The sequence below is a fragment of the Pochonia chlamydosporia genome, chromosome 1 (assembly GCF_001653235.2).
Source record: "Pochonia chlamydosporia 170 chromosome 1, whole genome shotgun sequence".
Classification (NCBI taxonomy): domain Eukaryota; kingdom Fungi; phylum Ascomycota; class Sordariomycetes; order Hypocreales; family Clavicipitaceae; genus Pochonia; species Pochonia chlamydosporia.
Genome location: NC_035790.1, coordinates 8,440,185 through 8,452,634, shown reverse-complemented (window position 1 = coordinate 8,452,634; position 12,450 = coordinate 8,440,185). Strand labels below are relative to the sequence as shown.

Sequence of the window (12,450 nt, the reverse complement as noted above, 5' to 3'; positions counted from 1 at the left end):
GAATATTCGAGATATGACGAGGGAAGTAGAGTATGATGCCGAGTGATAGCATGCCGATGAGTCTGTGACTAACAGCCTTCCGTTTGTTCGCAAAGTTGGAAGAGGACAGAACAGACATGAGGCTCCTCTCCCATGCCAACCTGAGCGGCTTGGTGGCGTTGGTTCCGGCCGGGCCATTGCGCCTCCGCCTAAGATCCTCCCCTTTTCAGCTAGAAGCAATTCACAGTGTCCAACGAGCAGCCAGTGCCTTTTGCCAAGGAATGGAGTGATACTAAGCGTACTTGGAAGCATCATGTCAACTCAATCGGGTAGGTGGGTGACCTTTTGTTCAACAGCGACATTTGTGGCGTCCTCTGCAATTTTCCAGCATCGCGACCAGATTGGCGTCTGGCTCCAACTCGGTTGTTTTGTTCCACGGCTTTCGACCATGTTTGGCAGATTCCGAATCTGTTCCTGTGGAAATGGTTGTCCAAATCACAGTGCATCACAGGTCGCGACCGGCAAGCAAAGTGATGTGGTGACAGGCAAGGAGGGATGCAATGCAGTTCGATGGTAAAGCATCGACCGGTCTGGTTGAGGAAGGCTAGGCTCACTAACTTCCATCAAATGGCAGAGAGACACCTGTGTTGTCCATCTTTTGTCGCTGTAACTGTCGCCATTATGCATGTCTCTGTCTGTAGAACACGTCTCATCTGTCGCGTGCGTTTGCCAACATTGGGACTGTGATCAGATTGACTGGTGTTTGTGCAACATTGACCAGTCTCAATCTGGCCAGGCGGGGGATCGGGTCCCATCATGTCTGGTGTGTCTCGTTCTCTGGTCTGTTCCTAGGGCAAGGATGGACCCTGTTCGCTCCTTCCTCCTCCATTTTTCGCAGACCCAAGATTTCGCTCCATTCGAAATTATGCAGGACCTTTGGTTTCGATCCGAACACCGACAACACCAGACACAATCTCGAAATGGAGCACGGTGACCCCTCCCGTTGCTCACGTCGGAAGCAGTAAACTTGCTCGGCTGCAGCTAGCCTTGTGAGACTCGAACAAACAGGGTCTTTCAGCGGCCCCGGTCCTGTGGCCGGCGTCTTGCATCCTGTCCCGACTGTTGACATTGAAAGTCGACGCCAATGATGCAGCGAGTCTTCCAAGCCTCCGCTCCAACTCGATTTGGCATGTGCGAATATGATCCAATATTGCGTTGGACCGTTTGGCCCGGGACCTGCTTCGCCACTGGGCCTATTCATACATACCTTCCCATATTGGGCGGGGAATAGTATCATACAATGCTGTAGTATGTGCGGAGTACGTTCTCCATACCTAGGCATGTATCAACTTTCATCACGGCGTAGGAAAAAGGTTCTTCTGTGCGACCGGTCATGGGCCGCTCCTTGACCTCAATGACTACCTAGTATGGCATTCCCAATATCGAGACATCCCGGTTCACTTGGCGACCTTTGACATGTAAGTCAACAAGCAGCTAGCGGATCAACTTGGGAAAGAGCTTAATTCCGTACCTGTTGATCAACCGATCGATGTGACGCCAGCACGTTTCCTCAATATCTCTGTTGTCATTTGTCGTAGATCGTCTCACGGATGCCAGGTGAGCTTTGTTCACGTCTGCCCGAGTGTGCTTGGGCATTGACCATGTTAGATAGCATCGCCTCCAGCAGCAGAGGCATTTAGACTCCTTCGCGGCACGGCTCAGTTCATTCGAGCAAAGTGAAGGAGTATCTGTTGAACCAATATTGATGATGGACCTTCCGCAATTGGCTGGCCCTGCCGTAAGCTGATATGCAAGGCTGTGGATACATCGTGGCCGCCATCTGGTCCGTTCAAGGCTCGAACCTCAAGTAAGGATTTGTCCAGCCGGTAACGGTTCATAGGACGTCTTCTGTCGACCTAGTGGCATCTGGCCCGTTCTCGTCTGCAAAACGTAATCAAGGCCAGCGTCTGTTACCGTATTCAGAGAACCACGCATGTAATATGGCAGCCACCCAAAATGGAAGCTCGGCCTATAGTTTGGAGGGCACACCATGTGCCAATAATTCACGTACCTGCATTATACGCGCCTGTATACACGTACTGATGCATTCGAAATTCTGGTGCTGTCTCAATTGACCAATGAAATGGACTCGTCCAAGCAACAAGAAACTAACCGCCGGCGAGTTGGGTATGCCTCGGGAACAAAGCTATGCATGACAATGAGTCACTGCGACAACCTTCTCTGACACAATTTATATACACTGCGGGAGGTTCTAGTCGACTCGAGGTCAGCGTTCCGCCTTGGAGAGAACGCTCAGGTAGTTATAATTGTGAGGGGATGTCCCAACGTGGCAGTAGCCGGAGAACCAATATTGCGGGCGTTGAATGGAGAAACTGGCCTTGGATGATTTATGCAACTATCGAGAACTGATAAGTTCGATACTTTGCGTATGTACATGATGCTGCGAACAATATTCTTCTAGTTGCTATGAGTTGCAGAAAGGTGGTGGAAGTTGTGCGCCTATCTGGGCATTCAAGCAGAGCTTGGTTGCACCAAGGACTAGTAACTGCCTCAAGAATGGAAAACTGCAATCAGGAATGCAATTCTTTGCGTTGGATAAGTATGGTCATACGAATTCGCGCCGTCGTGGTATCGCTGCATACGCCGAAAATACAAGATATGGCCTGCTACTCATTCTACTTCTGTCGTGGTCGGTATCTGTCTCTTGATCAATTGTTCTTACAGGGACCACTTCCTCTAATAACATGGTTTGGTGACAGGTATTCTCGGCGTCGATGACAAATTGTCCAGGAATATCGCAGTTTCTCCCTTTGACTCAACCCTCTGGAAATAGCATTACGCAGGCTGTCCAACATCTTCCCATGAGCGGATCATCACAATCGATAACTACTTGCCCACATACCAGAAACCATTACACAGTCTAGGCTCATCAGCCACGGAGAATTTAGCATACTGGCGAAGTTAAATTCCATTGTTTGCCTGTCCCATACCGGCAATTCTTCAATTGGATTGTTAATGGTGGTGCAAACTGTCAGTCTTAGACAGCTACCTCAAAGAAGACACTGGCCAGCCACAAATCCCCACGTTAAGTATACTGAAGCTGACGAGAATCGAAAACTTCATGCAAGATTGCATTTGCCTAGTGCTGTAGAACTCTTGCAGGTCCAAGACGTGTCTTTTGCTCGTTTTGTAGCGCCAGCCCATACTTTAATCTGTCGACGGCCGTTCCATCAATTGAGTGCGCTCATTAGGAAAGCGGGTGCTCTCTCATTATTAGGACCAGCGGCTAGCACAGAATATTTCCCCTAAAAAGGACGATAAATGGGACGAGGCCGTTCCGGCATAAGGAGCAGTTGTAACTCGCATGCTATAGAGGTGCTAACAAAGTACCATTCGCATTGTTCATGCGAGAGGGCGCTTATACCACAAGGGCAATGAATCAGCTTTAACTGGACCGTATGGAAGGTTAAAATTATGTGTGATTACACGATGAAATGCAATTGGCCGAAATAAGAGAGACCGCACGCCAGGTGCCAATAAATGGACGAGGCACCTCAAATGCTGTTATCGACGGACCTTTTTCTAACGAAGCGTACTCCAGACACAGTCGTTGTACACTATTAGTTCCTAGACTATCCATCACCCATATTCAAAGCTCACTTAAAAATTCTATCTTTTCACGTCTGTTTTGCACAACCAGAAAGGCGATCCAACCACGAAACGTCAGTATGCTCCCAACATCTCAACATCCCCGATTGGCCACAACCCCCAAAAACGATCAAACCTCGTCACACATCACAACTGCAAAAAGAAGGATAAATAAACACAATTTAATCACCAACAGTCCATCGAAGCCACTGCCCAAGTAAATCGCCAATCGGCGTCACAACCAAACCCTCACCTCGACATCCGGCAAATCCCCGGCCCGCTGAATAATTGCCCACCTCCGACTCGACAACAAAATCCACACCAAACCACAACCAAACCATCATCAACAACCTCGCAGCTCATCTACATCAACACCCACCGCAAAATGATCTGCCAATCCTGCCGCCTAGCCATGCGCCGGCTACCAACACGCCTCCCACCCCGTCAATTCCACATCCAACCCTCCAGACGACCCAACCTCACATTCACACCTCCCACCCAGAAATTCTACTCATCCATCGCCGCCGCCGAAGAAGAACCGTCCATGACGCCCGCCGAATCCGCCATCGCCGAGCTTCTCCGCCAAAAGCTCCAACCGACAGAACTGCTTGTGCGCGACGTATCCGGCGGCTGTGGCAGCATGTACGCCATTGACATTGCGTCGCCGGCCTTCAAAGGCGCCACGATGCTCAAGCAGCAGCGCATGGTGAATGCTGCGCTGGGAGATGTCATGAGGGGTTGGCATGGTGTGCAACTTAATACGAGGGTATCCGAGTAATATGGCACTGGAACGGACCAAAACTCGACGACAGTATTTCGCGGGCTGCATAAATGTACTTGGGGGGAGGGGCTTGGGGATGCCAGTGATTGAGTTGGGCGGCGGTGCAAGAGGCTCCCACAATACGAGTCGCCGCCGCGTCCAATCGCATAGACTTGTGAAAAAAGACACTGCTGTATATTTTATATCCCACTGTAACAACTCGCTGTATCATAGGACGACGACGGCATCATGACAATGGAGGGAATTGCTCATATGGCGCATGAATAAAGCAAAGTAATGGCATAAGACGCACTGTAAATCAGACCACTTCAAAGTGTAGCCGTCTCACCATATCTGCACTGCTGCAATTGCACACATAATATCTGTACACTGTTCATAACTATGGCATATCTAATTAATGTAGCCGGCAAACTGCCCAACGCCAAAATCATACACTCCTTTATATGTATGTAAATGTGCCGAGTCCACACATTGCGCAAAGCAAAATAATATGAAACGCGATTGGGGGAATAACGCTCCTCAACATTACTCCGCCTCTCGTATAGTAATTTTCCATTCCTTCTTGTTCCTTTCCGGATTTATTCCTTGAGATACTTGAGAATCGCGTCCCGCTCCTCAACGGGCATGACTCTGAGCACCTCACGTACACCCTTCCATCCAGCCGTCTTCTGGCTGCGGACAACTTCAGCAACCTCAGCAGCAAGGTGTTCTGCCTTGAGAGCATCCACCTTCTCTCCAATAGTCTTTCTCTCCTTCTCGTACCACTCGGCAACTTCTCGGTCGCTGGTGTCGAAACCGACAATGCCGGACCAGCTCTGTAGCAGGTGCAGGTTGTGGCCTCGCAGGTCCGTCGCCTTAGACGAGTTTGAGTCGTTGGATGACGACGACAAAACACTCGTGGCCATGCGTCGGAGGATATACTCCTCGTTGAGACGGCGACGCAAACGCCAGTAAAAGTATCGGCGAGAATTGACCCATTCCAGAGAGTCACGAATGGTACCCTTGGCCTTCATACGTCCAGCGCGGTCGTGCAGGTCGGCAAACTGCACAGCAATCTGGGCATAGACGGGCAGCAGCTCCTTCTCGCGAGCCACCACCTTCTTCTTGATTTCAGCAGCTTCCTCGGGAGTCAAGTTCTTGTCATCAAGTTGCTTCTTCAGATTAGCATAGGTGGGATCCATGCGAGCCATGGTCTCCAGCTGCTTCTCCTTGCGATACTTGATACCAATGATACCCTCGGGTTCGAGGACACCACCACGGGCCTCGACATCAGCGTACATCTCCATGGCAGTGGGGTTGATGGTGGGATCAACAACGACCCAGGATCCACCACGGAGCTCGCCAAAAGGTGGAATGTACACGAAGATGGGCTGTTCATACTTGACGAGCGCGTCGACGATAAACGAACCATACTTGAGGACTTCGTTGTACATATCTCGCTGACCACCAGAGAAACCTCTCCAGTTGGCCAGGATCATCAACGGCAGCTGTTCACCGTAGTTAAAGTCGTTGATGGCTTGAGCAGTCTTGAATGCTGAGTTGGGGTACCAGACACCACCAGCCTCGTTGCTGACCTGCTCGATGGAGTCGGGGTTGGCGGGATCGGCAGGAGTAATGTTCTCGACAGAGCGAGTTTCGACAGCAATGACACCCATTGGGATACCACCAAGACGTGCACGGCCGACAACAACGGTTCGGGCCCAGCCTCCAAGGGTCTCAACAAAGGAGTCCTTGTCAAACAGACCACTCTGGAAGCCACCATCAGATTCATGCTTGCCAGAGATCATCCAGCGGACGTCAAACGCCTGCTTCTGTGGTGGGCAGTAAACAACGTCACGGTCCCAAGAGTCGGAGCTGGGGCTGACAGGGATGGGACCGTTACGCTTCTCAGGTACGAATGACATCCACTCGACAATGCGAGAGACACCGGCAAAGTCATCATTGGCAGTCATGTGGGAGACACCATTTCGGTACATGATCTGGGTGCCACCAAGCTGCAGATTAGAAGTGTACACCTCACGACCGAGCAAGTTGTTCAACGCGGGGGCGCCAGTCAGGATAATGGGCTGGCCTTCAATCTGGACAGCACGCTGACCAAGACGGACCAGGTAAGCACCAATACCTACAATTGTGTTAGCTTTATGGAATACTATTTGCTGTCGCAAGCTTGGACGGCAACTTACCAACTGATCTGCAGGTAACCAGGGTCACGGTGAAAATATCGTTGTAGGCACGGCTAGTAGCACCAGCGATGAGACCAGAGCCTCTCAAACACTCCACACCAAGGCCGTCCTCACGTCCGACAATGGTGACAATCTTGTGGCGCTTTTCACCATCCTCTGTGACTTCTTCGGTCATGACCTCATCCTTGAAGTTCTCCTTGGTCTTCTCATCCAGGTACAGGTAGCGGAAGCCGGCATCTTGCTTGGCGGGATCATTCCAAGCAACCTTGAAGAAAGGCATTAACTCATTGGCGAGGCCCAGGCGAGCACCAGAGTTAGCAGACAGATAGATGCGGGGAATTCCAAGCTTTCGAGCCAGCTCGGTGCACTTGTGGAAAAAGTTGTCTTCCTTAGGACCGAAGGAACCAATGTTGTAGGTAATGTCGTTAGCGACAACAATGAATCGGCGGCCGCTAGGATACTCGGGAGTACGAGCCTTGAAGATCCAGCCAACCATGCCGCACGCATTGGTTCCAGGCTCACGGTTGACCTCTTGGAGGGTGTCCTTGTCGTCAAGAACAAGCTCGGTGTAGGAGATGCAATCACCAACCTTGGGCTGCTGAGAAGCCAGAGCTGGCTGGTCCTTTACAGCCCTGGCCCAGCTGTTCTGGATAGCTTGGCGGAAGAGCTCGGGGAAGTCATAGACGTACTGAGTTCCCATGAGGTGAGCCTTGTATCGCTTGGGCTGGAGGGCATTCTTCGTTGCGTATGGAGTGGTGACAGGGAGCAAGTGCATAGATCCCTTCTCGCTAGTGCCACCGATGCTGTGGAACACCCACTCGCCCTTCTCTGACTTCCGCTCGGCATACATGTCGACGTCCACGACATATCCGGATGTGTTGGTGATAACAACACGGAGCGGGTAAGGGGTGCTGGTTGATGGATCGGTGCAAATAATACGGATTTCCACCTGAGCGACACGCAATCGCCAACCTCGAGCGCCGAAACGGTCCAGGAAGCCTTGGAGACTCTGCTCCACAGCCTTGGGGTCCAACTGGAACACAGGAGTAAAGTTCATGAAGATGTGGTTAAGATCGGAAGAATTGTTGCCGATAATCTCAAGGGCGTCAAAGATATCGTTGATGACGCGGTCAGCCTCAGAGATGAGGTACTCGGCGGTGGGAATCTCGTCGCGGAGACGACCAGGTCGGATGACAGCACGGGTGAAGTATCGCTTGTCGGTGTCAACAGCCTTGCCAACAGCCTCGTAAACGTGAATGTTCTTGTTTTCGGTGAACACGGGTTTGATGTGGAATTTGGCAAGGCGTGCCAGCTCAAGCTGGAAAGCAAGAGAAGGCTCACTGTGACGAATGCTATCGTCCTCCAAGTACTCGGGGCCACGGAAGGTGAAGTATCCAGGATAAGAGCCGTCCCCATGGCCGCAGATGAATGTCAGGCGGCGCACGCCACGAACCAACAACTCGCTTCGGAACTGCTCGACGATAGGCTTGATGCGAGCCATAAGCTCCTTGTCATCATTGCTCTCTGCGTCACGGACAGCAACGTTGATGACAGCAGACAGCTCGTCCTCGGTCTTGGCATCTCTCTGAACGGCGTTGAAAGGCTTTCGCTTGCCGCTGAGGTCATTGAGGATGGCTGTAGCATTGTGCTGGCGGTTCTGCTTGTTGTGGAAAGCCAAAGTCTCAAGAGCCTTCTGGAGGAGCTCATCCGCATCATCCAAGTACTTGCAAGGAACAATGATACCCTTGCGAGTAGGCTCTTCTTCCCACTTGCTGGTCAGGTACGACATGTCGCTAATAGAGTAGATGCGCTTGACATTGGCGTCGTGAACTCCAGGGGTTCCGGGAGTTGATGGAGCGGCAGACTGAAGAGGCAGACCAAACTCAGACTGACCAATCTTTCGCAGCTGGAAATCCCAAGAGACAAATTGCGGCGAGTCAGTCTCGTCGTTGTGGTAGTCAATCTTCTTGAGAATATAAGCACGGTAAGCTCGGCGGACGTAAACTTCCAATGCAGCCAGTCCGACCCAAGGATCCTCGTGGCCAAAGAAGAGGGGCAGAACGTCAAAGACGGTGTATTTCGAGTCGACAACTTCCTTGATCACGTCCAGGTTGGGCTCACGGTGATCCCATCCGCTTTCTCCATATCGAGACTCAATGACGGAGGATCGCAAAATGTGCTCCATCTGAGCGGTACGTTCTTCCAAAGAAGGTAGAGAGCACTGGATCATAATCTCACGTGCCTTGAGCGAGACCTTGGACGTGGGACGGGAGGAAAGTTCCGTCAGCTTGCGCAGAGGGTCACGGAGATATTTGCCGATGTTGCCAACGTTGGGCTTGTTGGGGCGATATTCGTCAAGAATAGCAAGGATGAGAGAACTCTTGGCGCCGACGCGGCTGTGAGAAAGAACAGTCTGAACAACCTTGGCGAGGTTGTCCTTGTTTTGGTCACGCAGACGAAGAATAACGCTGTCCTCCTGAGAGTGGCCAAGGAACAGTTTCTCCACATCGACATAGGCCTCAATCAATGACTGGATGAAGTTAAGCTCGTGGACCTTGGAGCCCTCAACATAGGCATCGAGAACTTCAGTGAGAGGAGCAAGCGTATTCTTCAATGTCTCGGCATCGTTGGCGGGTAGACCCTCTTCAAGGAACTTCTGGAATGCCTTCTGCAAAGCCTTGGCTGGAAACTCGGAGTGGCGAGCCTTGGATCGCTCAACAATCTGAGCGAACTGCGAATCAAGCTTCTGGGGCATGCGGGCGTGGAGAGCTGAGAATTGAGCATTCCATTCGCTGTAAGGAAGATCAGGATTTCGAAGGACCTCAATAAGCTCCTTCAGAGCCGCGGCCATGACGACAGAGTTGTCATATCCGTTCAAGATATTGAGCATAATGGAACGGAGTACAGAGAAGCGCTGGGCGGGTTTGGAACCGACAACGACTGGGTCGCCATAGGGAGGCAGCTTGTCAACAAAAGCCTGAGCCTGCTTCACACGGCTGGGGTCATCCAGGGCAAGGATACCAAGAATGTCACCGGCTTCGAGGGTGGCACCTGGCTGCTTGATGAGCTGTACAATGCCATCCTCTTGGGCAACAAGAGGCATGTACATCTTCATGACCTCGACTTCAGCGTAGGTCTGGCCAGCCTTGACATGTGCACCGTTCTCCACGGCATATTGAACCAGCTTGCCGGGACTAGGAGTTCGCAGCTGGGTGGGATCGTTCTCCTGCTCGAGCAAGCAGGTCTTGCTGTCAACGGATAAACGAGTGGCGCCAACTTCCTCCTTCCAGTAGACATTGTGGCTGTGTCCGTCGAGGAGGATCAGCAAACCACCGTCACTGAGAGCTCGGACTCCTACAGTGCACTTGGAGCCGTTAATGAAGAGGTGGTAGCTGTCGGCGCTGGCTCGGGTAGCAGTGAACTTGTATCGGAAACCCTCGTAAATGAAGTCAATGTTGAAAACGGTTTTGAGAATTTCCTTGGAGGGAACCTGGCCCTTCTCCAGGCCACCGCGGTATTCGGCCATGCAGGCTTCACTAGCAATGTGAGCCTTGGTAATGGCGCCGCAAACGACAGCCAACATGGTGTCTGGTCGCTCAGCGGTGAGACGCTTGGAAATGAGCTCGTCGAGCCAGCCAGTGGAGATGGTGTTGTCTTCGAAAGCCTCGGTTTCCAGCAATTTGATGAGATACTCGACAGTAGTCTTGAAGTCACCGCGAATGCTCAGTTCTTTCAGGGCGACAACCATATGTTTACGGGACGCCTGTCGGTTCTCGCCATAGGCGAAAATGTGGCCAAACTGACTGTCGGAGTAGCTGTGAATACCACCCTGAGTACCGACAGAGAAGTAGCCCCAGACATTTGAGCTACTTCGAAAGTTCAACTCGTGCATCACACCATTGGAAGGCTTGAAGCCCTCACCAGGATCCTCGGAGGTGATACGGCAAGCAGTGGTGTGGCCGGTGGGCGTAGGGCGACGTTGAGCTTGGGCGGTACCCTCGTTTTTGAACTCAAAATCAATCTCACCCGAGGTTCTGGGATCGACGCCGTACAAGACTCGGATATCGCGAATGCGATGCAAAGGCAGACCCATGGCAATCTGAAGCTGGGCAGCGGGCAAGTTAACACCGCTGACCATTTCAGTAGTGGGATGCTCGACCTGGAGACGTGGGTTCAGCTCGAGGAAGTAAAACTTGTCGTCGGCGTGCGAGTACAGATATTCCACAGTACCAGCAGAAACGTAGCCGACCAATTTACCCAAACGGACAGCAGCATCCTCCATGGCCTTGAAGGTGTCCGACTTGGCAATGGTGACAGGGGCTTCCTCAATAATCTTTTGGTGTCGTCGCTGAACAGAGCAATCTCTGCCGAAGAGAGAGATGTTGTTGCCGTATTGATCAGCAAGCAGCTGAACTTCCAAATGTCTGGCATTGCCAGCCAATTTCATGATGAAGATGGGGGAGCCGGGAATTTCGCTGGCAGCGGCCTTGTAGAGAGCCTCAAAGCCATCCTCGCTCAAAGCCTTACGAATACCCTTACCACCGCCACCTTCTGAGGCCTTGATCATGACGGGGAAGCCGATTTCTTTGGCCTTTTCCAAGCCCTCTTGCCAGGAGGTCACGCAACCCTTGGCATAGACATCGTCCGCAACAGTGACGATACCCTTCTTGTCAACTTCAACAGCGTCGACACCGGTTCCAGACCAGGGAATGCAAGGTACAGCGGCGTGTTGAGCTACAATTGTGGACGAGATCTTGTCACCAAGTGATCGCATGGCGGATCCAGGAGGACCAATGAAGACAATCTTGTTTGGTGAGGCAGCCAGAGATTCTGGCAGTTTGGGATTTTCGGAAGCGTGACCCCAGCCAGCCCAAACAGCGTGGACGTTCATACGCTCAGCAATATCCACAATCAGCTCAACGTTTGCGTAATTGTGGTTATTGGTGCCGCCAGGAACTTCGACGTAATGGTCAGCCATTCGAATATAGTCGGCATTGGCCTGTAAATCTTCGGGAGTAGCCATCACGGTAAAGTGAATTGCTCTCTCATCGCCAAACGTTTCGTATGCCCATTTTCGCACAGATCGGATCTCTTTGACGGCAGCGATACCGTTGTTGGCAATCAAAACCTACGGCAGCGCATCGTTAGCTATGTGCGCTTGAACTGCTTGAGCTCCAATGCCATGATGTGAAACCACTTACGTTGGTGATGACTGTGTGTCCGTCATGTTGAGCAACAAAGTCCTTGACCTTACTGGGTGCCGCATTTTCCAGTCTGCTTCCTCCAATGAAGTGGTCTGCGATATTGTGCTTCTCGGCGTAGCTGGCCTTGCCATTAGCAACTGGCACCGTTCGGCCATTGGTGCCGTTAGCTCCTGATACGTCGGGCATGACGAATGTGGAAATGTGTGTATCTTTGGTTGACAAGGTATTCGAGTCGGATGAGTTATGAGAGGAGAAACGAGACAGATTCGTAGCTTTCAAGTCGTCATGGAACGCTGAAAGAATCTGTCTAGAGTTTGCTGGTCTATGCTTTCTCGCTTCACTTCGAGGGAGTGTAAAATAAGCAGATTGAGGAGATCTGCTCAGTCACACGAGAAACAAAACTAACAAGTCCAAGCGTTTAAAAGAGCCGCTAGCAATTAAAAAGGAGGAGGAAGAAAAGAAGCTGTCATCCAGTGAGGAAACAAGACGACAAGCTCGCGAGGTATTAGGTCGATTGGCACAGATAAAAAAAACACCTGTAGCCAATTGTGTATATTCGGTCTCGAGGAGGAGGAGCTTCGAGAGGCGAACGCTAAGAACAAGCAATGGTTAAAGATTAAGACCCGCGGCTTTG

At 51.5% G+C, this 12,450-nt stretch overlaps 2 protein-coding genes across 2 annotated transcripts; one reads left to right on the top strand and one right to left on the bottom strand.

Moving 5' to 3' along the window:
- Positions 1-4,060: 4,060 nt before the first annotated feature.
- VFPPC_13231 (MFS multidrug transporter) lies at positions 4,061-4,426 on the top strand (the record flags this gene model as incomplete). Its single annotated transcript, XM_018291008.1, has 1 exon — positions 4,061-4,426. The coding sequence occupies one exon, from the start codon at positions 4,061-4,063 to the stop codon at positions 4,424-4,426; it is 366 nt and encodes a 121-aa protein (XP_018139046.1).
- A 581-nt stretch (positions 4,427-5,007) lies between these two features.
- VFPPC_02234 (acetyl-CoA carboxylase) lies at positions 5,008-12,002 on the bottom strand (the record flags this gene model as incomplete). The annotated part of the gene is made up of 3 exons (XM_018281917.1): positions 5,008-6,551; positions 6,613-11,740; positions 11,814-12,002. 3 exons carry the CDS (start codon positions 12,000-12,002, stop codon positions 5,008-5,010), a joined length of 6,861 nt encoding a protein of 2,286 aa, XP_018139045.1.
- Between the last annotated feature and the right edge of the window lie 448 nt (positions 12,003-12,450).